At 39.6% G+C, this 25710-nt stretch overlaps 1 protein-coding gene across 1 annotated transcript in view; it reads left to right on the forward strand.

The window, feature by feature from the left end:
• LOC140740548 (palmitoyltransferase ZDHHC1-like) overlaps positions 1 to 25710 on the forward strand; it is a 52153-nt gene that overhangs the window by 4308 nt on the left and 22135 nt on the right. The window contains exons 2-6 of the mRNA XM_073069798.1: positions 607 to 822; positions 3421 to 3596; positions 4826 to 4927; positions 12940 to 13064; positions 18526 to 18681. Of these exons, the coding sequence (XP_072925899.1) occupies positions 607 to 822; positions 3421 to 3596; positions 4826 to 4927; positions 12940 to 13064; positions 18526 to 18681 (775 nt within the window). The remainder of the gene's footprint in view (positions 1 to 606; positions 823 to 3420; positions 3597 to 4825; positions 4928 to 12939; positions 13065 to 18525; positions 18682 to 25710) is intronic.

The following is a 25710-nucleotide window of genomic DNA, read 5'->3' on the forward strand; positions in this document are numbered from 1 at the left end:
CTGGTGTTGCTGACATTGAGCACGAGGTTGCTGTATGACACTTCTCAGCCAGCTGATGTATCTCACTCTCTCACGCCTTTCATTTTCAGATTACTAAAAGAACATGGGGAGATTATACTGCAAATACAACAATATGACAGGAAATACAGCAACATTAGCAGTATTTTGCAGAAAGGGCCACAGGATTATTGATTTAAATACATAGTGCAGATCCTTAGAATACAGACCTTTTTATAGAATTTGAGATATATAGGATTTCGATATCCTGATTCACACTCCACTTCAGAAGGTGGTGGTAATGCACCTCAAAGCTGTTTGCAAGCTGCCATATAGCCGGAGGAGAAGAAAAGTAACTAAAAGGAGAGGGTGTGGCAGATGTGAAAATGTTTGTGTAAGGAAAACCATCTCACAGAATAAATAAAATCAAGGTTTATACAAAGGGAAAGTGAATTGAAACTGCATAGGAACTACTATGAGAATTCATTTTACACTCATGACTGGGGCATAAAGTTAACGCAGTGTAAACTGAATTGCCTCTATAGTGGAACTAACATAACTTTCATTTCAACGTTAATTTACTTATGACTTTTTAATGTTACATTGCAGATGGATTGCTTCCGTAAGGGTCATAAAACTGAACCAGAGGAAAACCGTCGTAGTCAAAGACGCTGCACCCCCAGGCGTCCAAAGGTCAATGGTTGGAGCTGGCCACCCCATCCCTTTCAGATAGTATCTTGGATCGCCTGCTTGTACTTCCCTATCGTTGTAGTGGGTATACTTATCCCTCTTCTTCCATCGAGATGGGTACCTGCTGGCTACATTGTATCCTTTTTAACAGGACTGCAAGACCTTACTAGTGCGCGGTTAAGGAAATAGTTGCACAGCCTGACCTGTTTCCTTGCAGTGATCTTATTTGCGAGTTGCATCTTGCAGATAATCTGCTGGTTTCAGGTTTGGTGAGCATGGAAATTTACAAGCATTTGAGCTGATAAAGAACTGTAGTAGAAGTGGGTATTAATCATGTAAAAATATACTGTATGAATTTTATAATTTATTCTTCTGATTTAGCACATTTTCCTGTAATAAACTAGAGTCTAAAGTATTAAGGTGACTACAAGACCAGGAAATCTTACTGCAAATGGCTAGCAAGTACTGCCTGTCTCTGCAGGCAAACCCTATCATAGAATGGTTACAGCATAGAAGGAGATCATTTGGAGAATTGTGTCCATGCTTGTTGTCCATCCGAGTAGTTTGTCAGTTCTACCCATTGGTCATTTCTCTGCAGCCTTTCAAGATTTTCCTCACCATTTATTTATGCAAGGACAGAACGGAACCTGCCTGCGTCACATATGCAGATTACTATCATTCCAGATACTCATTGGCCACTTTATTGAATACAGGAGTGGAACTCCGTGTGTCCTTCTGTTGCTGGAGCCCATCCACTTCAAGGTTCAAACATGTTGTGCATTCAGAGAGGCTCTTCTGTACACCACTGTTGTAATGCAAGGTTACCTGAGTTACTGCCACGTTCCTGTCAGCTTGAACCAGTCTGGCCATTCTCTGACCTCTCATTAATGAGCCATTTTTGCCCACAGAGCTGCTGCTCACTGATTTTTTTTTTTCCTTTTTGGCACCATTCTCCGTAAACTCTAGAGACTGTTTTCTATGAAAATCCCAGGAGATCAAGAGTTTCTGCGATACTCAAGCCACCCAGTCTGGCATGGTCACAGTCACTTAAATCACATTCTTCCCCATTCTGATGTTTGGTCTGAACATCAGCTTCACGTCTTGACCATGTCTGCATGTTTGTATGCATTGAGCAGCTGCCACATGATTGGCTGATTAGATATTTGCATTAACGAGCTGGTGTGCCTAATAAAGTGAATATATATGTTGCATAATGAAAATGAGATTTATCTTAAGTCACTCTTAATTGATTTTCCCTTAGTTATATACCTGTGACTTTTAGTTCTTTACCCCTTCACCAGCGGGGACAGCTTCCCACTATCCCCTCTGTCCAGACCCCTCATCGCTATCAAATCTACACTCAGATTTCTCTTCTTTTAGAAAAGTGACGCAAACTTTTGTAATATTTCTAATTGTCGTATCACATTCCAGGAATCACTCTCATAAAGTTTTTTTATTGCAGTCTGTAAAACCTTCACATCTTTGCTGTCATGGGATGACCAGTACTGAATGTGATACATATGTTTATAAAGGTTCAGCATGACTTCTGTTTCTTTTAATAAAAGATAAAGTTGTCTCACATAGTCTACTGTAGTTTTGTGTTGTTTCATGTAGCGCCATGGTCCTGGAGGAACGTTGTTGCATTTTTACTGTGTACTGTGCCAGCAGTTCATGGTCGAAATGACAATAAAAAGCTATTTGACTTGATTATGGATCACCTTCATTTGCCTGTGGATGGGCAAAGTGACTGAACTTCAAAGACACGCGGGACCAATTTATGAAATATGAGAATCTTTAGGTTGAAAAACCCATGAGGGAATATTTCTGTTTAATGGGAAAAGCATGAACTAATGATAGAATAGTTACGGAAGAATGATCAGTATTATCAGTTTAAAAAAAGTATTATCAGTGATTTGATTCGATATTAAATCTAAGCTTTAAACCTGAATACGCTACAAAACATGCAACATAAGTTGGGGGAACTACATTAAAGAATATAACAGTAAGCAAACAATGAGTCTCTCACACACATGCGCACAGCTGGAGGAACTCAAGAAGTCATAAAGCATCTATAGAAAAGAATAAAGAGTTATGCTTTGGGCCAAGGACCTTAATTAGGACTGAGACGTCGACTCTTTAGTAGAACAGGGTTTAATACAAACAGCCTAATGATTTTACCACCTTAGAAGAACTTACAGTTTTTTCAATATTCGTGCATATATTTTGGAGCTATTCACTTTTACAATCCTAAGGAATTTTAGCATGGATCAAATTGATTAAAATATTTTACTTGGGTGATGGTTTGACCAGCTTAACACCAATAATGCAAGACATTTAACTTGGATCAAAGCTGAAATAGCTGACTTGTGTGTATTCATGTGTGTATAACACTACTGTATTTAGTACTTCCAGCTTTAAAATTATAGATAGGTCAGGTCAAGTCAAGTCAAGTCAATTTTTATTGTCATTTCAACCATAAATGCTGGTACAGTGCATAGTAAAAATGAGACAACGTTTTTCAGGACCATGGTTCACATGACACAGTACAAAAACTAGACTGAACTACGTAATAAAAAAACACAGAGAAAGCTATACTAGACTACAGACTACAAGACAAGTTGTTATTTGGCTTGGTCATGTCTAATTTTATTTCAGTGTTTTAAAACTGATAAGCAAAGAGTTACAAAATTTCATCCATAATATTCAGAACATTTTAACCTTAACCCGTTTTAGTGGTTTGGTGGTACTTTTATTTGGCACGTAGCTTTTCAGGTGATTGCAGCCACCATCGACCCAGCTGAGGATATCGTTCGGGCCAAGGGATATAAAAGATTACCCCCGGTGTACAAAGGCAAACCACTTAAATCTGGTCGCCATAAGCGCTACTGCCCGCTTTGTGAAGTTATGGTGTAAGTATCAGATTGAGTAATGCTTCTGTTGCTTAGAACTGAAAAATATACAAAGTAGAGGATCGGCGAGGTTCATTTGTTCAATGGTAGTGTGGCAGTCGGAGTAACACTTTATAGCACTAGCTGGGAGATGAGGTTCAATTCCCAACGCTGTCTATAAGGTGTTTGTATGCTCTCTCTGTGATTGAATGGCTTCCCTCCAGGTACATATTCCAAAATGTATGGGCTAGGGTTATTGAATTGTGAGTTTGCTACATTTGTGCTGGAAGCATGGTGGTACTTGTGGGCTGTCCCCAGCACAAGTGATGGAGTTGTTCTGACTGTATTGGCCGCTGAGACAAAACAGTGCGTTTTACTGTAAGTTTTGATGTTTCAATGTACATGTAACAAATAAAGCTGATCAGATCAGGTTTGAAGAACTTTATACCTAACCTCTGACCTTGTGTCTTTGTAGACCTATGATGTCGTAAGCCATTAGAATAATACAAAATCATGTATATTACTCAATGCAGAATTAAGATTGTCTAAACTGATATCTTTATGTCTATATCATATTAACAGTTTTGAACTCCAACCAGTAGTTACTTGATACCTTTATAGTAACTGCAAATAATTGCCTTAGAATTGTAAAATTGATTGAAAATACTTGCAACAAAGAAATTATTTCTTTAAGTCCTTGACGACGAGGCTGTTTTCCTGTGACAATGCTCCGAAGTTTCTTTTGATATTGAAGAAAAAGTTGCAAATACTAAGTAAGGTTTTAGAAAGTATGATATTCGGAATATTCAGAGTAAAACACGGTACTGTATTATCTATCGAACATAATACATTGGAGCACAATTAGTTCATTTGGCCCATTAAGTCTGCTCTTCCATCCATCATGGCTGATTTAATATCCCACTCAACTCCATTGATCAATCTCATGAACCTCCTCTGGACCCTCCCCAATGAATATTCTGATCTGTGCTCTCCTTCAGACTTTGACTGTTTATCTGTTACTACTTCCCACCATGTCGTTTCACTACAGATGCTGTTTTAGAATGCTGTACAATATGTAGGCTATTTGCACTGCAGTGTTAGTGTAATTTATTTGTATTTTGACCAAATTAGAAGCACACTAGGACCCTACAGTTATTCCTCTGTGGGAAAAGTATAGAAGTTCCTATCTTTTAATATTTATTATAATTTTGGGATGATAGATTATATTTTCTTGTATTTCTGATTCACAGGTGTCGAAATTCCCATCACTGCAATAGATGCAAGAAGTGTGTAGGTAATTTTGATCATCACTGTAAGTGGCTGAACAATTGTGTAGGAGGCAGAAATTACCGGTAAGGCAGGTTTTTGTATGCTTGTCAATAAGAAAAATACACATAGCTATTTCGCAATATTTTTGAGTGGAACAGAAGTTGAATTAAACTGTTATGACCATGTATAGTCACATGGTCCTGACTAGAGGCTGTGGTCGGGTCTGGTTTTAACATCATTAAGTTGAAAATTTGCCCAATCAGAACCAGTTCAAACACAAACCAAGCTAAAGTACTTAAATTTTCGACCAAACCCTCACCATCACTGTGAATGTAAGTTTCGTATGTGCTATTGATTGGAGGTATGATATAATGGTCCTGATATATTAAGTGGTGTTGTATCGATGGTTTTGCCTAATTCCGAGTGCTAACTTACGTAGAGCTTTATTTCAGTACATCTGTTAATGTTTTCATTCAGTAAAGTGCAGATGATTTAAACGAGTGTTACTGGACTCACTGCTGTCCATTTCGCGCACGTTTGGGAGTGCTGGGTACCAAATATATCTCCAAAGTATGTTCAAAGATCGTGTAACTGTAATTTTGCATCTTGACATTTAATAGCCGTGTTTGTTGTGAGGGTGCACAGAAATATAATGTAGAAGGAAATATACAGAATGTACTGTTCACTATGCACTGAATGCTTTGAATACTGTATTGGGAATCAGAGCTGGAAAACGAATGCCTCTTTGCTTTTGAGATCAGTTTTTCAGGTACCACTAGATGCAGATATTTAACCTCCTGTTTGATTGTGGAACAAGCATAACATTTCATTTTCAGTTCAATATTATTTTGCTTTCCCTGATTAAGCTCAACCCATCTCAGCATTTGCTCCAGTTTCCAGATTTTGGTTATTGGTTTATTATAGTTATGTACGGAGATACAGAGGAAAGCTTGTCTTGCAGACTGTTCATACAGTCAAATCCTTTGAAGTAGAGCAAGGTTATACAATATGATGATACAGAATAAAAAGTTACAGAGGTCACCAGGAGATACTCATGGAGTGAGCACTGTTTTAGATTCGCTCCATAACCTTTACTTTTTTACCCTATGATCACCCTTATTTAACTTATTTTTACCTACACCAGAAGATTCTTACTACTTTTTTGGACTTTAAGAGGGTACTGTGAATTTTGAAGAAATGAGTACTGAAATGGCTTTAAGATCTAAAGGGCGAGACCCTGGGAAAGATTCTAATGGCAATGGAAAGAAAAAAAGACTGATCCTAAGCGTACTGAATTGACTTATGATACGTTATTGGAGCTCTTGAATGAAAAATTTGAAGAACAACAACAAACTTTCAAAGCAGATTTAAAGGCTTTCCAGGATTCTCTGGATAAGATTGGTCATGAAGTTAAACAGCATCAAACTTTAATCGCAACTCTGCAAGAGGACGCTCAGAAGCGAGACTTGAAAATCGAGAAACTAGAGCAGAAATTATTTTTGGCGATTAAACAGTTGGAAATACTTAAAGCCAAGAGTGTCGATTTTGAAAATCGGTCTAGAAGACAGAACTTACGCATACTTGGTCTCCCGGAAGGTATCGAACAAGGGGACCCCTCGAAGTATTTCGCTCAACTTTTAAAGGATGCGTTCCCTTCTGTATTCCCAGATAGTCCTCCGTTACTTGATCGTGCCCATAGAATTATATGCCGATCACCAAGTTCTTCATCTAAACTACCTATTGTAATTGTTCGATTTCATTATGTGCATTTTAAAGAGCACCTTATTCGTTTGGCTTGGCGTTTAGGGATGGTTAAATTGAGAGAATTCCAATTTCGGCTTGTGGAGGATTTCAGCCCAGAAGTGATGAAGGCGCGGCTCGCTTTTAAACCTTTGATGTCCGAATGTTATGAGAAAAATCTAAAACCAGCGCTTTTATACCCTGCAAAACTTAGAATCTCGCCTTCGAATGCACCACGACGTGTTTTTCTCTCCACATCTGATGCTCGAAGCTTTCTGGATGAGAACTACCCTACTGCTTCGGATTCTCGTCTCTAATAAATGTATGGTTTTGATCGTTAGGAGATAGTTTTTGTTTCCAAAACCAGATTTTGTTTCTGACTACTGGTGTAGGTTTATTTTACATTTTATATTCCAATTAAAGTTTTTCTTTATCGACATACTAATCTTTTTAATTTACTTACTTTAACCATTGTATTTTATTTTTGGTCATTATTATTATTCCTTTTGAAGGTGTATTTTTTTTAACGTTTTGATATATTTCTTCAGTTTTTGTGTAACTAAGATAGCGGTTTCTTTTCTAAAATATTTCTTGCTTTTTTTTAAATTTTGCCTTTTTTTTGTCGTCTTCTTCCTGTAATGCCTTTCTTATCACATCCTAACTTTTATTTGTTCGGGTTTTAACCCGATTTATAAGTTACCAGTGTTTATATTCTTTTTGTTTTTTTTACTAGCAATTATATTAAGAAGTCTGTTTTAGTATAGTGTTAATTACTTTTTAGGATTTTGGGTGGATCTTTTTTTTCTCCTTTATATATCTGGAGTCGCCTTCTGGAGACATGGGGGTAGATTTAGTCTCACACCTTTTTTTCCTGGCTTCCTTTAGACTCAGGAGGGTCTCTTTTCCATGGGTGGTGGGCGGGCGGTTCCTTTCTAATTCTATTGCTCTTTTTATTAGTTTTTCTAGTTCTTTCATTTGGGCTGATTTCAAACTACTAACATGTCCGCCGTGTCGTCATTTCCGGGTCTTCCCCTTATTTTTGTTCCTCTTCCGAGAGCATGAGTTCATACTTTGGTTAACTCTTTATATACCAAAGGGTTGATTTTAGAAATATGGCTCAGTCCATTAATTTTGTCTCTTGGGATACTAATGGCTTAAACCATCCGATTAAACGGAAAAAGATTTTTAAAGTATTCCAAAGACTAAATGCGCATTTTATTTTTGTACAAGAAACTCGTGAGGAAAGAGGGTAGTCAACGTTTTTTTAGGTTTTGGGGGGTAGTCAACAGTACCATTCAAATTCAAATGCTAAAGTAAAAGGCGTTTCAATTTTTATTGACTCCTCTATAACTTTTGTTCTACAGGATATTATTTCGGATCCGAGTGGTAGATTTTTGTTAATTACTGGGTTACTTTTTAATAAGAAGGGTGCTATGGTTAACGTTTATGCTCCAAATGTGGATTATCCTGATTTCTTTAAGTCTTTATTTACTTCTGTACCTAATCTAAATGAATATATGTTAATAATGGGTGGTGACTTCAGCTGCTGTTTAAATCCTTTGCTGGATAGATCTATATCCATTCAGACTTTACCAAATAAGTCAGCCACTTACATCAATTCTTTTTTGACTGATAATGGAATTTTCGATATTTGGAGATTTCTGCATCCTAAGGACAGAGTTTTCATTTTTCTCACATGTTTATCATTCTCGAGAATTGACTATTTTTTCATTGACTCTCGTTTTATTCCATCTGTAACTGGTTGTGATTATGACATTATAGCCATCTCTGATCATGCTCCAATGAAACTTCCTATTAAATTAATGGATACAGCTTCTAGTACTAAGCAATGGCGATTTGATTCTACCTTACTGTAAGATCCGGATTTCATTAAATTTATGAAGGAACAGATTGATTTCTTCTTTTCAACTAATTCCACGGATGAAATTTCCTGCGGAATACTTTGGGACACTTTTAAAGCATATATACGTGGACAGATTATCTCCTACTCTGTTGGTTTGAGAAAGCGTATTAAGAAGGAAACTCTTTTATTGGTTGATAAGATTAAAGAAATTGACAAGAAATATTCGATTGCTCCCAGTAAGGAGCTTTACAAACAAAGGGTTGAGCTTCAACTGGAACACAGTTTATTACTTACATCTTCAATTGAAAATCAGTTACTGAAAACCAGAACTGATTTTTATATACATAGTGATAAATCGGGTAAACTGTTAGCTAACCAATTGAAAAATGCTGTGGTTAAACGTCAAATTATTAAGATTCGTCAACAGAATGGTGAACTGACAGTTAACCATGATGAGATAAACAAATCTTTTCAAGATTTTTATACTTCCCTGTATCATTCTGAATTTCCTCATGATCATAATACCATACATGATTTTCTTGGGAAATTGAATTTTCCAAAATTATCATAAGAACTTTTAATATTAGAAACTCCTATTACAAATGCAGAAATTAAAGGTGTTATTTCCTCCAGGAATTCTGGGAAAGCACCAGGTCCAGATGGGTATACAGTGGAATTTTTGAAGAGTTTTTCCTCTACTCTTTCTCCTTGATTATGCAAGGTTTTTGAAGAAGCAATTAGACTCGGTAAATTGCCACAATCATTAAATAGAGCTTCCATTTCTTTAATATTGAAAAAAGATAAAGACCCTACTGACTGTGCATCCTATAGACCAATATCCTTATTGAATGTAGATTCCAAGATCTTTTCCAAGTTACTGGTGACCAGGCTGGAGAAGGTATTACCTCAAATTATCTCGGAGGATCAAACTGCTTTCATTAAAGATCGCTATTCTTTTTTCAATATTAGGAGATTATTGAATATTGTTTATACTCCTTCAAGCAGCATCTCAGAATGTGTCATTTCATTCGCTGCAGAGAAAGCATTTGATAGAGTTGAATGGCCATATTTATTTACTGTGCTTGAGAAGTTTAATTTTAGTCCGACATTTATATCCTTGATTAAATTGATATATCATGCTCCAGTAGCCTCGGTTTTTACTAACAATCAAAGATCTCCCTTTTTTCGTTTATTTCGGGGTACCAGACAAGGCTGTCCTCTTAGTCCATTATTATTTGATATTGCTTTAGAACCTTTGGCAATTGCTATTAGAGAATCACCTAACATTTTTGGCATCACTCGCGGGATGGATATACATAAGTTATCATTGTACGCAGATGACTTGTTATTATATATTTCTGATCCTGAGAAATCCATTCCTGCAGTTATATCATTGTTGGCTCAGTTTAGTAATTTTTCCAGGTATAAATTGAATCTTAATAAGAGTGAATTGTTCTCCTTAAATAGACAGGTTCCAATTTATGGAAATTTACCTTTTAAATTAGTTAATGTCTTTTTTATATACTTGGGGATTAAAATTACAAAAAATCATAAGGAGTTATTCAAGGTTAATTTTTTACCCTTAATTGATCAGATTAAATGTTTGTTCACTAAATGGTCACCATTGTCTTTATCTCTGATAGGTCGGATTAATGCTATTAAGATGATTATTTTACCCAAGTTCTTATATATATTTCAAGTGGTACCAATTTTTATTCCGAAATCCTTTTTTGACAATGTTGATTCAAAAATTTCCTCATATATATATGGCAGAACAAAAATCCCAGATTAGGTAAAAGATATTTACAGAAGGCAAGAAAGGAAGGTGGATTGGCATTGCCTAATTTTAGATTTTATTATTGGGCAATTAATATTCGATATTAAAAACCTTATTGGTTAAGGGATTGGGATTGGGATTTATCTCCTAGCCCTCATTGGGTAAATCTGGAAACTAAATCTGTACAAGGATTCTCATTGGGTTCTATTTCAGGGACTTCTCTTCCCTTTGCTTTTTCTAAATTGCATAAACGAATTGACAATCTGATAGTCAAACACACTTTACATATATGGTTTCAATTTTCGAAATTTATTGGGTTGAATCAATTTGTTTGAACTATTCCTATTGTATCCAATTTCTTTTTTCACCCTTATATTATGGACTAAGCTTATTCAGCTTGGAAGACTGAAGGAAGACTACAATTTTCTGATTTATTTTTGGATAATTGTTTTATTGCTTTTGAACAATTATCTAATAAATAAAATTTGCCCAGGTCTCATTTTTTTCGATATTTACGGATTAGGAATTTCTTAAACACTGTACTTCTTACCTTTCCAAATCTTGATTCTTTGGGTATTTTGGAGAAATTGTTAGAACTAAATCTTTTTCAGAATGGTGTAATATCAAATGTTTACAATATAATTATGAAAATACGTTCAGAGGACTTTTATAAGATTAAAAATGATTGGGAAAGAGAACTTAACTTTACTATCCCTATTGAGAACTGGGATAAAATTCTTCAATTAGTTAATTTATCCTCTGTATGTGCTAAACATTCATTGATACAGTTTAAAGTTGTGCACAGGGCTCATATGTCCAAGGATAAATTTGCTCATTTTTATTCCCATATAAATCGTATATGTGACAGATGTCATTCTGAGATAGTTTCTTTAACTCGTATGTTTTGGTCATGTCCACTTTTGAAAAAATATTGGAAAGACATTTTTGATATTATTTCCACAGTATTGAACATTGATTTACAACCTCATCCTATTACTGCAATCTTTGGTTTACCAATGATGGAGTCAATCCATTTATCTTCTTCTGCTTGTCGGATGATTGCATTTCTTACATTAATGGCTAGAAGATCTATTTTGTTGAATTGGAAAGAAATTAATCCCCCTACCGTATTTCATTGGTTTTCTCAAACTATGTTATGTCTAAATTTGGAGAAAATTAAAAGTGTCGTATATGATCCTTCTATTAAATTTGAAAAGATTTGGAGGCCATTTATTCCATATTTTCACATGATGTAATTTGACCCTGTTCCAATCCTATTTGTTTTTCCGGTTTTGATTTTTATATATATATATATAGAGAGAGAGAGAGAGAGGATCGGAGTTGGGGACACTGATGATTTTGTAATTTTTTGAATAGATTCTATAAACAGCCCATTTTTTCCTCTTTTTTTAATAGTTAGTGGTTAGTTTGTTAGTTTAGTTTTTCTTAGGGTATTAATATTATTTATTTATTCATTTTTCTTTCTCTTTTCTGTTTTTATTTCCAATATGATTTACCTAGTTTTTTTTGTTTCATTTATGTGACATTTGTATCATTCATGATTTGAGAAGACTTAACTATGTTGTACTTATTGCTTGTGTATCCTTTTATGTTCATTTTAATTTTGTAAGTTTGTAATCCCATTATTTATGTACTAGTCTTATCATGTTGATATTAATAAAAAGAGTGAAAAAGAGAAAAAAAAGAATAAAAGGTTACAGAGAAAGTGCAGTGCTGATAAGCTGTATAGTGCAGCATCATAATGAAGATTGCAAAGCCAAGAGTTGATTTTATTTTACAAAGGAGCAGTCTTATAACAGCAGGATAGAAGCCACGTTGAGCTTGTTGTAGTTGCTTTCAGACCTGTGCATCTTCTGCTCTGTGGGAGAGGGGAGAAGAAAAAATGCCTGGAGTGGGTGGGGATTTTGATTATGCTGGCTGCTTTACGGAGGCAGCAAGAAGTATAGACAGAGTTCATAGAGATGAGGCCGATTCCCGTGAGGTGCTGACCTGTGGACACAACTCTCTGCAGTTTCTGCAATCAAAGCCAAGGTGTGATGCATTCAGATGATCTGGCGGCTCTCCTGTACAGTGACAGAGGGATCAGCAGAATATTCACAGGCAATAACCAGCTACTGGAAGGTTATCAGATTGGCTGCCATGCTGATTGTGTCAGGTGGACCTCACCACTGTAGATTCTTGCCAATGACCAAAAGCAAAGGAGGGTGATCCCACTTCCTCCCAAATCCCAAAGGTGGGTTAATGAGCTGCTGTAAATTGCCCCTAATGTGCAGGTAAGAGGTGTAATCCAGGGAGTTGGTGAGAATATGAGGAGAATAAAAAGTGAGAGTACTGCAGAACTGGTGTAAATGGAGAGCTGGTGTAACATTTGTTGCATCAAGGTGTAACACACGCAAAATGTTGGAGGAACTTATCAGGTCAGACAGCATCATGGTGAAAAATAAACAGTAAACGTTTTAGGCTGAGACCCTTCATCAGGACTCGGTTGACTGTTTATTCATAGGTGTTGAAGAAAAAGCTCGTTTATTTAATCTTTGCTAAAATTGCTCAGCCATCCCTTCTGCACCACACCTGTTCAATAGGCTTTGACAGCAGAAAATCAGAATTGTAACAGCTCAGGTCACTGAAGTCTTTACAGTGCACATGCTTTAATATTCATTAACTTGATGTTTTTAATTTGCTTTCTCATGTAGGTACTTCCTGAGCTGTGTTATCTCTGCTGTCCTTGGTTGTCTGATAATTATCACCATTTCAGGCTTTGTCTTTGTTGGATTCTTTTTAAATCCAAAACTGCTTCGAAGCAACCCAAAATTTGGATGTAAGTTTATTTGCTAAATTTTAATTTCAGTGATGTTATGTCTCGGATGCTTTGTACAACGCAAGTTATTTTGCTACCTGTTTTAATTGACTGTGTTTGAATGATGTGAGAATTCTTTCAGGAGTCGCTTCTATTTTGAGTCTTTTTCTTGTGTGCTCACACAATTATGTTTATGAATAGAGATGTCTGACGTTTTTGCCTCCTTTTGGTAGGAGCCCAAGAGCATGTATAACCATATAACCATATAACAATCACAGCACGGAAACAGGCCATTCCGGCCCTCCTAGTCCGTGCCGAACTCTTAATCTCACCTAGTCCCACCTACCCGCACTCAGCCCATAACCCTCCACTCCTTTCCTATCCATATACCTATCCAATTTTACCTTAAATGACACAACTGAACTGGCCTCTACTACTTCTACAGGAAGCTCATTCCACACAGCTATCACTCTCTGAGTAAAGAAATACCCCCTCGTGTTTCCCTTAAACTTTTGCCCCCTAACTCTCAAATCATGTCCTCTCGTTTGAATCTCCCCTACTCTCAATGGAAACAGCCTATTCACGTCAACTCTATCTATCCCTCTCAACATTTTAAATACCTCGATCAAATCCCCCCTCAACCTTCTACGCTCCAATGAATAGAGACCTAACTTGTTCAACCTTTCTCTGTAACTATAAAGTTTATACTCTGTAAGTATAAAGACTCTGCAGTTCCATTGGCATATTTTAGCTGATTTTCCAGAGATGATTTCAGTTTCCCTATCAAGGGGTAGTGGTAGATGCAGGTACAATACTGGCATTTGAACAACATTTAGAAAGGCACATGGATGATTGAAGGAGGGGAGGGTTAGATTGTGGTTAAGTAGTTGGCTCTGAAGAGCCTTTACTATGCTGTAGTTTCTCTGAATCCCATGTTACAAGTGGGGCTGTATACTTACACAATACTTCCTCTTGCATTGAGCCATTTTATCAGTGAGGACAAAATAACGCACTGCCATTGTTTATTAGTTGTGGCTAACATTAGACTCCGGGGTTGGACAAGACTACTGCGGAAGAAACAACACAAATTGTCAGGTTTGACTTCTGGTCACTGTACTGTTGATCCATAAGATTTGGACACGAGTCACTGCTTTGAGTGGGTTAACAGTCACAGGCCAGTCTCTCCTTTGCCACACTCTCTCCAGTCCAAGGATGCGAAGATGACAAGAGGTGTTTCATGGTGCTGTGTTCCTCTGTGAGGCACATTTTCCCTGGCGCGTAAGGCTGAGGGATTAGGAAAGGGTTCAGCAAATGGGGCTATGAGGGAAATGGATGAAATTCAAGGATTGGGGATCATGGAAGAAATAGAAGCAGATTGGGGGGGGGAATAATGGGTGCAAACATTGTGACTTAGTGGAAGTGCAGTAAAGGCTTTGGGAATACTGTACTTTAATGAGGTAGCCATGGTACTGCATCTTCCCACAATGCTTTGCAGGTGCTGAGCTTGGCAGCGCTGCACTCTGACCTGTGTGTTCCTGTGTCAGCTGACTGGAGGAACCCGGCAATAATTTTAAATTCAATTGACATTATACCAAATCTTATTCCCTCACCTTTCTGTGTGAATAAAAACTGACACTATTCTTTTGTTTCTTTTAAACATTTATTTTTTTCCTGATATAACTTCTGTATGAGCAAAACTTATTCTGTATCTCAATTTTTGGATACTGATTTGTGAAATCTGTAAGTGAATTTCTGTAACCTAAGTGGCTTGTAACCCAAATGCAAGGTCACCTGTACATGTCAAACAAAAAGAGGTTCATGCTGTGGGATCTTTATAAATTCCTCAAGATGGCAGCATCCATCATAAGGCCTGCCATCACCCAAGACATGCCCTCTTCTCATTTTTACCATCAAGAAGGAGGTACAGGACACTGAAGATACATACTCAATGTTTCAGCTTTTTTCCCTTTGTTATAATATTTCTGAATGAACAATGAATCCAAGAACCCTCCCTCACTTTTTACACTACTTACGTAATTTAATTATATAGGTAGCGAGACAGAGAGATATACTTACTACAGTACAGTGCAAAAGTCTTAGGCGCATATGTATAGCTGGGGTGTCTTTACTGTAGTAAGCTTATATATTGCACTGCACTGCTGCCCCAAAAATAACAAATTTCATGACATATGTAAGTGATGATAAACCTGATTCTGAAGTGAGTCCCTACTGTGGACTGAGAGTGGGAAGGGGACAGGAAGAGGGGTATCATGTTTAGGAAAAGGGGTCGGGAGAGAGAAGAGAGCAGGAAGCATGAGGGAGATGTTCTGTAATAATCAAAAACCAATTGTTTGGGATCAAGTGACCTTGCCTGGTGTCTCAGGGCTAGGTATGTCTGCAGCCATGTCACCCCTGCCCCAGCACACCTGCACTGCCACCTGTACCACACCCCACCTGCAGTGCTCCCCCCTCACCATTTCCAGCATCCTTTGCTCCTGTGGATTTACAAGTTTGCTCAGCACTCCATGTTGACAGGTACAGCCCTGTTCAACGGTGTTAGGCACCCTATTTACATAGTTCTAAATACAAAGCTTTTTGCGCAGTACTGTATATATACCTCATGTCAATTATAATTGTATAATGATGTATTGCAATGTACTCCAGTGATATTAAACCTGATTCAGATTCTTATGGAAATATTTCTTGGAGAGGAGCAGTGAGTTCTGTGGTTGGTCACTTTAAATTCAGACCATTATGTTTACAAAAGTAATGAGTGCATTCCAGCCTCATATAGGCACCACTTGTTAGTTCGGTTTGGGTAATGGAAACTCTCCCTTGCAGAATTCATAAGCGTGACCCTGAAATCCGATGCGGACTAAGAACTTGCTGTTAAGAAATTCATGTATGGTGGGGATGGGAAACATATAAGCAATTATATTCATCTCTCAGTCCTTTATGCATAGATAATAGGCCTGTCAGTTTGACGTCAGTGGTGGGTAATTAATGAAAAGTATTCTTAGAGATGGTATATATAATTATCTGGATAGACAGGGTCTGATTAGGAATAGTCAACATGGATTTGTGTGTGGAAGGTCATGTTTGACAAATCTTATTGAATTTTTTGAAGAGGTTATGAGGAAAGTTGACGAGGATAAAGCAGTGGATGTTGTCTATATGGACTTCAGTAAGGCCTTTGACAAGGTTCCGCATGGAAGGTTAGTTAGGAAGGTTCAATCGTTAGGTATTAATATTGAAGTAGTAAAATAGATTCAACAGTAGCTAGATGGGAGATGCCAGAGAGTAGTGGTGGATAACTGTTTGTCAGGTTGAAGGCCGGTGACTAGTGGTGTGCCTGAGGGATCTGTATTGGGTCCAATGTTGTTTGTCATATACTTTAATGATCAGGATGATGGGGTGGTAAATTGGATTAATAAGTATGCGCAGGTAATACTAAGGTGGGTGGTGTTGTGGATAATGAAATAGGTTTTCAAAGCTTGCAGAGAGATTTAGGCCAGTTAGAAGAGTGGGCTGAACGATGGCAGATGGAGTTTAATGCTGATAAGTGTGAGGTGCTACATTTTGGTAGGAATAATCCAAATAGGACATACATGGTAAATGGTAGTGCTTTGAAGAATGCAGTAGAACAGAGTGATCTAGGAATAATGGTGCATAGTTCCCTGAAGGTGGAATCCCATGTGGATAGGGTGGTGAAGAAATCTTTTGGTATGCTGGCCTTTATAAATCAGAGCATTGAGTATAGGAGTTGGATGTAATGTTAAAATTGTACAAGGCATTTGTGAGGCCGAATTTGGAGTGTTGTGTACAGTTCTGGTCACCGAATTATAGGAAAGATATCAACAAAAGAGGGAGTACAGAGAAGATTTACTAGAATGTTACCTGGGTTTCAGCACCCAAGTTAGAGAGAAAGGTTGAAGAAGTTAGGTCTTTATTCTTTGGAGCATAGAAAGTTGAGGGGGGTCATGCTAGAGGTATTTAAAATAATGAGGGGGATAGATAGAGTTGACTTGGATAGGTTTTTTTCATTGAGAGTAGGGGAGATTCAAACAAGAGGACATGACTTGAGAGTTAGGGGGCAAAAGTTTAAGGGTAGCACGAGGGGGAATTTCTTTACTCAGAGAGTGGTAGCTGTGTGGAATGAGCTTCCAGTAGAAGTAGTAGAGGCAGGTTTGGTATTGTCATTTAAAGTAAAATTGGATAGGTATATGGACAGGAAAGGAATGGAGGGTTATGGGCTGAGTGCGGGCCAGTGGGACTAGGTGAGAGTAAGCGTCGGCACGGACTAGAAGGGCCGAGATGGCCTGATTCCGTGCTGTAATTGTTATATGGTTATAATGTGGCTTTGTATTATGTAGCATAGACATCTGGATTGTTTTCTAGGAGCAGAACCCTATCTCCACCACGTCCCAACCAAATAACATAGGTTTGCCTGTATTCACCAGCTACAGATTTGGGAAAAAACAGTTTGATCATCGATTCTAATGCATATTTATAATTTTCCAACTTTTTCCCACAATAAATGAGGTTCTGAACAGGCTCTCTTCTTGATAAGCTCCAATTTGCTTGTATTTGCTAGATGCAACAGTTCTACTTTGCCATAGGATTAAACATTCAAAAATTAGTATCAGTTCAAGGTTTTTTAAACACTTAGTTCCAATGACTTGATAATTTGAATAATTACTGTAAAGAAATATTTAAAATCCTGAATTGAAATTCTTAATTATGTTAATATTTTGTGTAAATGTGTTTTGAAATATTAATGGTAATCAATACACTTGGATCTTGATTTAAGTGTGTCTTGGAGATCCATATTATCTAAGGCAATATGAGTTTCTGGCTTTCATGCAATTATGTGCAAGAACACTACATTATCAATTCTTTAGTATTTTTATACTCAGTTATTTCTCATAGTTAATAATTCCTTGACTCTAAACAGAAAATTGAAATATTATTTCATATTAGTGTATACAGTCTACCCTCCCCACAGTGACAGAAATATTATTGCGTTTTGGTGTATACAGTGTACACCCCCCACAGTGACTAAAAAGCTTATATCATGTTAGTGTATTTACTTTCTTTGAACATTTTTAAGTCCCACTAATTTTATTGCTCTGATGGAATTATTTTATCACTTTATGTACTTTATAAAAATTGTAAAGTCATTGATCTTTCAAAAAGCTTGAAATCTTTAGTTATGTTTGTAGAAATGTGGATAAAAGGACGTGCATTTTAGATTAAGTTTGATAATTTTATACACCAAGCGCATTTCACAAAAGAAACAATAAGGACTTTTATCAAGTTTAAGTCGTTTTATGGAATCAGGCAGTCTGATTATCAATAGAGGTTCTGCTGCTCTGAATCTTCAGAATTATACCTTAAGCCCTTTTTAAAAAAAAAAACGTAGACTGGGAAAGAACTGGTGGAACTTAAATCAAGTTTAAACTTGTACTCTTTATTCCAACAGTTGTAAATGATACAAATACCTGGCTTGTATTTCTGCCATATTTTTCCATTCATACAAATGCAACTACTATTCTTGGTCTCGCTGTGGTGACTATTGGACTAAGTGTGACTGCACTGATAGTTTTGTGCGAACTTCTGTTCTTCCACTTCTACATCAGTAAGTAATGTACAGAATGTCTGCTCCCGTTTTAATGTCAGTAAGATTCACCGCTAGTATACTGTTTTTTTAAAAAAGAAATTCAGACCTCTTTAAATTATGTCTTAAAGATTGTGTTACAAGGAAAAGATTGTTTACAAGTTGAACTTGATCCGTTCTGTGCGATGGAAGGTATCTACTTTGACAGATCATAGAAAATATGACTGACGATAAAATAGGCTTAGCATATGGTTTTAACCACAGTCGAGCAGACTAATCCTACTTTCCCAATAGAGAACTCCATTTATTAAATAGAAAGTTGGTTTTCCTGGACTGTTCCTTGTAATTATCAGCAGCAGGGTACTGTTCCATAGTTTTAGTTTTACCACTTCTGTTCTGCTTCAAGGCTGCAGACCTCAAACCTTGCATTTCTTGTGCTGGAAGATCATATGAGCAGCTGGTGCATATCATAAGTCCTGGTTATGTGACCGCTGACACCAGGCAACCTCTGAAGAATATTGATAATGGTTGGGGTCATCTGTCTTGTAAAGAAACTGCCCAGAAGGGTGCAATGGCAAAGCATGTCTAAAAAAAAATCTACCAAGGACAATTGTGGTCATAGAAAGATTATGATGCCACAGGTCATATGACACAGCACAGAATAAGTGAACGAACAAACGAAACTAATCTTGAAGTTTGATGCCTGACCAAAGACAGTTAATCGTTCCTGATTCTGACAGGACAGGTTCAAATCTTGGAACAGATTCAAAGAATGTAGAAATGAAGGTAAATAGAAATGGCCTTTGCTGTTCTCATACACATTCAATTGACCATCAGATCATTTATGTTTCATAGTTCTGTAGCTCTTGGTTGTATTCAGATTACAAAGCCAGTTCATTATTAGCAAAGTGGACATTCTGAGATTGAATTTTTTTCAAATAAAGAAATTGATGTATCATAGAAATCAAAATATAGTAATTGAAGACAATAAGACAGAGAAGCAGAATTAGGCCATTCAGCTAATGAGTCTGCTTGCCTTTGTATCATCACTGATTTATTTTCCATCTCAACCCAATTTTCCTGCTTTCTCCCCATAACCTTTGATGTTCCGACTAATCGAGAACCATCAAACTACACTTTAAATATGTCCATCGACTTGGCCTCCATAGCCATCTGGTGAGGCTACCCGGAAGGAATATGAGTTGTTGCTTCTCCAGTCTGAGAGTGGTCTCATGACAGTATGTGAGGCCATGGTCTGATATGTCGGAATGGGAATGGGAAGTCAAATTGAAATGTGTTCCCACAGGAAATCCCATCTTTTTGCGGCAGATGGAGTGAAAGTGCTCATTGAGTGGCCACTCAGTCTACATTGACTCTCACCAATGTAGAGGAGGCGTCACCAGGAGCACCAGATACAGTAGATGACGCTGACAGATTTGCAGGTGAAACGTCGCCTCATTTGGAAGGAATGTTTGGGACTCTAAATGGAGGTGAAGGAGGAGGTAGGGGCAAGTGTAGAACTGGTCACGCTTGCAGGCATAAGTGCCAGGAAGAAGATGAGTGGGGAGTAGTAAGTGCCCCAGGGTGTCATGTGGAGAGAGATCCCTGTAGAAAATGGAGAGTTGGGAGAGGTAAAGATGTGCCTAGTGCTCGGATCATGTTGAAGAGGGCAGAAGTTAGGGAGAATGATGTGATGGATATGGAAAAGCATATATTCTTTGTACCATTGTAAAGGGGATTTCTTCTTTTTCTTTGTAATGTCCAGCCCTAAAGGGGCGGAGGCGTGGGCGGAGCGGACCTCTCAGTTGTTGGGTGAGTGGCAGTGCTTGGCTGAGGGAAAGCGACAGGGATTGGTTGGAAGTTTTAGTAGGCGGACTGGTGGCGTTGTTAGAACTGTCGGGTACAATTACCTCGGGGTGACGGCTGTCAGTTATGTGAAAGTGTGGGAAAATGCGTGTGGCTCGACTGGAAGTCAAATGCCGCAGCTTGGGGGGCTTATTATATCCGTGGCAGGAGATTGGTGGAAAGTTTTTAGGGTATCCCTTTTGGCTAGGGGGGCTGATAAATTGCTTGCGGTGCCAAGGGGATCTGTCAAGGGTATCAGCTCCTCCCTCAGTTGTTCAGTTGATCTGAGAGGTGTCAGGGAACTTGGAGGAGGCCCAGTGGGGGAACGGCTTGGGGTCTCTGGGGGAGCACGTTCCCAGCAATGTACCAAAGAACTCCCGAAAGGAACAGACCCTATTCCTGAAGGCTTAGAGGGACCACACGCACAGGTGTTGTTACGGATGGATGGAAGTCAAGTTAAAGCCATCTTCGGCACCGGGGCGCCGGTTAAGTTGCTGTACAGTTTGTTTTATAACCGTTATTGGAAGCATTTACCCTTGACGACATTGAGGGCACTGGAGATTTGGGGTACCAGTGCCGGTGATTATCCAGACGACAGTTGTTGGTCAGTGAAAATGGAGTTCTTAGAGGTAAATGTAGAGGGGGCTGAGGTTCATGAATCATTAATGCTGATGTGACCGGACACCGTTGAGACGGGCAGCGTTTCGGTTCTGGAGAGAACCAGTATCCTGCTGGTGCGCTTGGGGGCCTGCCCGGAGGAGGCGGATGAGAGCTGTTTGGAGGCATTGTCGATGCACCCAGAGTTTCGAGCTGCTTGTGCGGATGTGTGTAGCAACATTGGGCCAGTACCGAATTCAAACAAGAGCCGGTGGTGGTACGGCCTGGGGGAAGTATCTGAGGGTGAGACCCTCTTAGTGGACGCTGCGAAATACCACGAGGGAGGGGAGTTGACCGCTGAAGACACCTCGGTGAGAGAGAGAGGTTGCGGCGACTGGACCCTGAAGCCGTGGAAGACGTAGGTAGCGTGTGTGTGGATTATATTGCGCTGAAGAGGTGCACTGTCAGTGACCAGAATATGGCCCTGAGGGCCGAAGAGGCCATGGCCTATCTGAGTGGTGCGAAGTGGTTTAAGGTGCTGGATCTGAGGAGTGGATGTTGCCAGATCCCGATGAGTGGAGCCGACAAGGAGAAGACAATAGGTGCAGAAGTCGACCATTCGGCCCTTTGAGCCTGCACCGCCATTTTGAGATCATGGCTGATCATCTACTATCAATACCCGGTTCCTGCCTTGTCCCCATATCCCTTGATTCCCCTATTCATAAGATACCTATCTAACTCCTTCTTGAAAGCATCCAGAGAATTGGCCTCCACTACCTTCCGAGGAAGTGAATTCCAGACCCCCACAACTCTCTGGGAGAAGAAGTTTTTCCTTAACTCTGTCCTAAATGACCTACCCCTTATTCTCAAACCATGCCCTCTGGTACTGGACTCTCCCAGCATCTGGAACATATTTCCTGCCTCTATCTTGTCCAATTCCTTAATAATCTTATATGTTTCAATCAGATCCCCTCTCAATCTCCTTAATTCCAGCATGTAGAAGCCCAGACTCTCTAACCTCTCTGCGTAAGACAGTCCAGACATCCCAGGAATTAACCTCGTGAATCTACGCTGCACTTCCTCTACAGCCAGGATGTCCTTCCTTAACCCTGGAGACCAAAACTGTACACAGTACTCCAGGTGTGGTCTCACCAGGGCTCTGTACAAATGCAAGAGGATTTCCTTGCTCTTGTACTCAATTCCCATTGTAATAAAGGCCAACATTCCATTAGCCTTCTTCACTGCCTGCTGCACTTGCATCAGTGACTGATGAACAAGGACTCTTAGATCTCTTTGTATTTCTCCCTTACCTAACTCTACACTGTTCAGATAATAATCTGCCTTCCTGTTCTTACTCCCAAAGTGGATAACCTCACACTTATTCACATTAAACGTCATCTGCCAAGTATATGCCTACTCACCCAGCCTATCCAAGTCACCCTGAATTCTCCTAACATCCTCATCACATGTCGCACTGCCACCCAGCTTAGTATCATCAGCAAATTTGCTGATGTTATTCTCAATACCTTCATCTACATCGTTGACGTAAGTTGTAAACAGCTGTAGTCCCAATACCGAGCCCTGTGGCACCCCACTAGTCACCACCTGCCATTCGGAGAAACACCCATTCACCGCTACCCTTTGCTTTCTATTTGCCAACCAGTTTTCTATCCATGTTAATGTCTTCCCCCCGATGCCCTGAGCTTTGATTTTACCCACCGATCTCCTATGTGGGACCTTATCAAATGCCTTCTGAAAATCGAGGTACACTACATCCACTGGATCTCCCCCGTCTAACTTCCTGGTTACATCCTCGAAAAACTCCAGCAGATTAGTCAAGCATGATTTACCCTTGGTAAATCCATGCTGGCTCGGCCCAATCCTATCACTGCTATCTAGATATGCCACTATTTCATCCTTAGTAATGGACTCTAGCATCTTCCCCACCACCGATGTCAGGCTGACAGGTCGATAGTTCTCTGTTTTCTCCCTCCCTCCTTTCTTAAAAAGTGGGAAAACATTAGCCATTCTCCAATCCTCAGGAACTGATCCTGAATCTAACGAACATTGGGAAATGATTACCAATGCACCCGCAATTTCCAGGGTCACCTCCTTTAGTACCCTAGGATGCAGACCATCTGGACCTGGGGATTTGTCAGCCTTCAGTCCCATCAGTCTACTCATCACCATTTTCTTCCTAATGTCAATCTGTTTCATTTCCTCTGTTACCCTATGTCCTTGGCCCATCCATACATCTGGGAGATTGCTTGTGTCTTCCTTAGTGAAAACAGATCTAAAGTACTCATTAAATTCTTATGCCATTTCTCTGTTTCCCATAACAATTTCACCCAGTTCATTCTTCAAGGGCCCAACATTGTTCTTAACTATCTTCTTTCTCTTCACATACCTAAAAAAAGCTTTTGCTATCTTCCTTTATATTCCTGGCTAGCTTGCGTTCGTGCCTCATTTTTTCTCCCCGTATTGACTTTTTAGTTAAGTTCTGTTGTTCCTTAAAATCTTCCCAATCATCTGTCCTCCCACTCACCTTAGCTCTGTCATACTTACTTTTTTTTAATGCTATGCAATCTCTTACTTCTTTTGTCAACCACTGTGGCCCCTTTCCCCCCTCCTTCCTTCTCTGGGGGATGAACTGATTTTGCACCTTGTGCATTATTCCCAAGAATACCTGCCATTGCTGTTCCACTGTCTTTTCTCCTAGGCTATCCATCCAGTCAACTTTGGCCAGCTCCTCCCCCATGGCTCCATAGTTTCCCCTGTTCAACTGCAACACTGACACCTCCGAGCTGCCCTTATCCTTCTCAAATTGCAGATAAAAACTTATCATATTATGATCACTACCTCCTAATGGCTCCTTTACTGCAAGATCGCTTATCAAATCCTGTTCATTACATAACACTAAATCCAGAATAGTCTTGTCCCTGGTCAGCTCTCGTACAAGCTGTTCCAAGAATGCATCCCGTAGGCACTCTACAAACTCCCTATCCTGTGGTCCAGCACCAACCTGATTCTCCCAGTTCACCTGCATGTTGAAATCCCCCATAACTACTGCGACATTACCTTTGCCACGTGCCAATGTTAACTCCCTATTCAACTTATAAGTTCCGTTATAAGTTCCCTAGGAGTCTTCCGGTCCAAAACGACGCCACAGGGCATATCCGGAGCCCTTGCAACCTTCCTGCGGGGTATGTGGAAGACCATGGGGGATGTGGAGGCGTTTGGAGTTTTGGCGTATGTGGATGATCTCTTGGTATTTGGATTTGCCTCAGGAGAATATGAAGTGAGGTCGTTGCAGGAGCGGCTGAGAACTACAGAGTTAAAGTGTTTTCTGGACACGTGCCAGGGCTGGCGAAGGTCGCAGCTAGTGAGTAACTGTCTCTACGGAATGAAGTTTGAAATGAAGACGGAGAGACTGGAAAAAGTTGATCTGGAAGAAGTCATGAGGAAGAAAAAGCTGGAGAGAAGTGCAGTGAATACTGAACTGGAGGCTGACCAATCTTGAACTGCTGCTTTTCAGGTCGGGTGGAAGTAAGCTGTTGGAGTAACTGTGTCCCAGATTGAGATGGCCGGGATGCGTGAGTCAGAACTGCTGAGCCTGTGGCGAGATTTGCAGGGGCCAGAGAAGAAGCTGATATCTCAATTGCAGGAGGCTGAAGAGACTGCAGGAGCAGTGCAGGCCACGTGTTTCCATTTGGAGAAGTTCAAACAGCAGCTACCGATAGCAGAAATGAGGACGAATACAGATTCGATGGATGATGTGCTAGATGTGTGGTACATGCTGCCTTTAGCTGACTTTCCCTCGATTGAGGACGAGACCTTTGGCCCTTCTCCCACTGAGTCATGTGTAGTGGGGAGGGTTAGCTGTGTGCAGTGGGTGGCATGAGTGAGAGGTTGAGAGAGGAATTGGTAGCGGGCCCGAGGTATCCCCAGTTGTGTCCGAGCCTGAAGGGTTTAGGTGAGGGGGTACGGAGGTCTCAGAAGGGTTAGGGAACTCCCAGATAGTTGGCCTATGTAGCGCCTGAGGAACAGGGCATGAGGTTTACTGTGTGGGGAGGCGATGTCACTGTTTGTGCTTGGGTTAGGGTGTGTTGTCAGGAAAGGTGGCGAGTTATTTAATAGTCATGAGGACATGACTTTTATTTGGTGGGGGGAGAGTGTAAAGGGGATTTCTTCCTTTTCTTTGTTACTGTGTATGTAATCAAAATGGCTTCTTTGTTTTGTTAAAAGTAGGAATGCTTCTTTGTTGTGAGAGAGTGCGGGAAGCTTGTTTGGATTAAAATTTACTGATAACGAGAATTGTATTCCTTTGTAAACCAATTGAGATTAATGTTGTTCTTTCTTCTGAGTCTGTAAGCTATTGTTGGCAGGCTTTTGGGGAGATCGGCGCGAGGGGTTGAGAGAGAGAGGACGCGATGCTGTAAACTGGGCGAGGAACGGACCTAAAGCAGGGGTCCAAGGCCAGGAGGTACCCCGAGGAGAGGAGATGAAGCTAGATGTGCTTGGTTGACCACTTCGGATGGTCCTAAGCTGCGAGTCGAGGAGATCGAATGGTGGCCAGAAGACTTCAGTAATTGAGCTCCAACGGTTGTG

This window comes from Hemitrygon akajei, chromosome 17 (assembly GCF_048418815.1).
Source record: "Hemitrygon akajei chromosome 17, sHemAka1.3, whole genome shotgun sequence".
NCBI lineage: Eukaryota > Metazoa > Chordata > Chondrichthyes > Myliobatiformes > Dasyatidae > Hemitrygon > Hemitrygon akajei.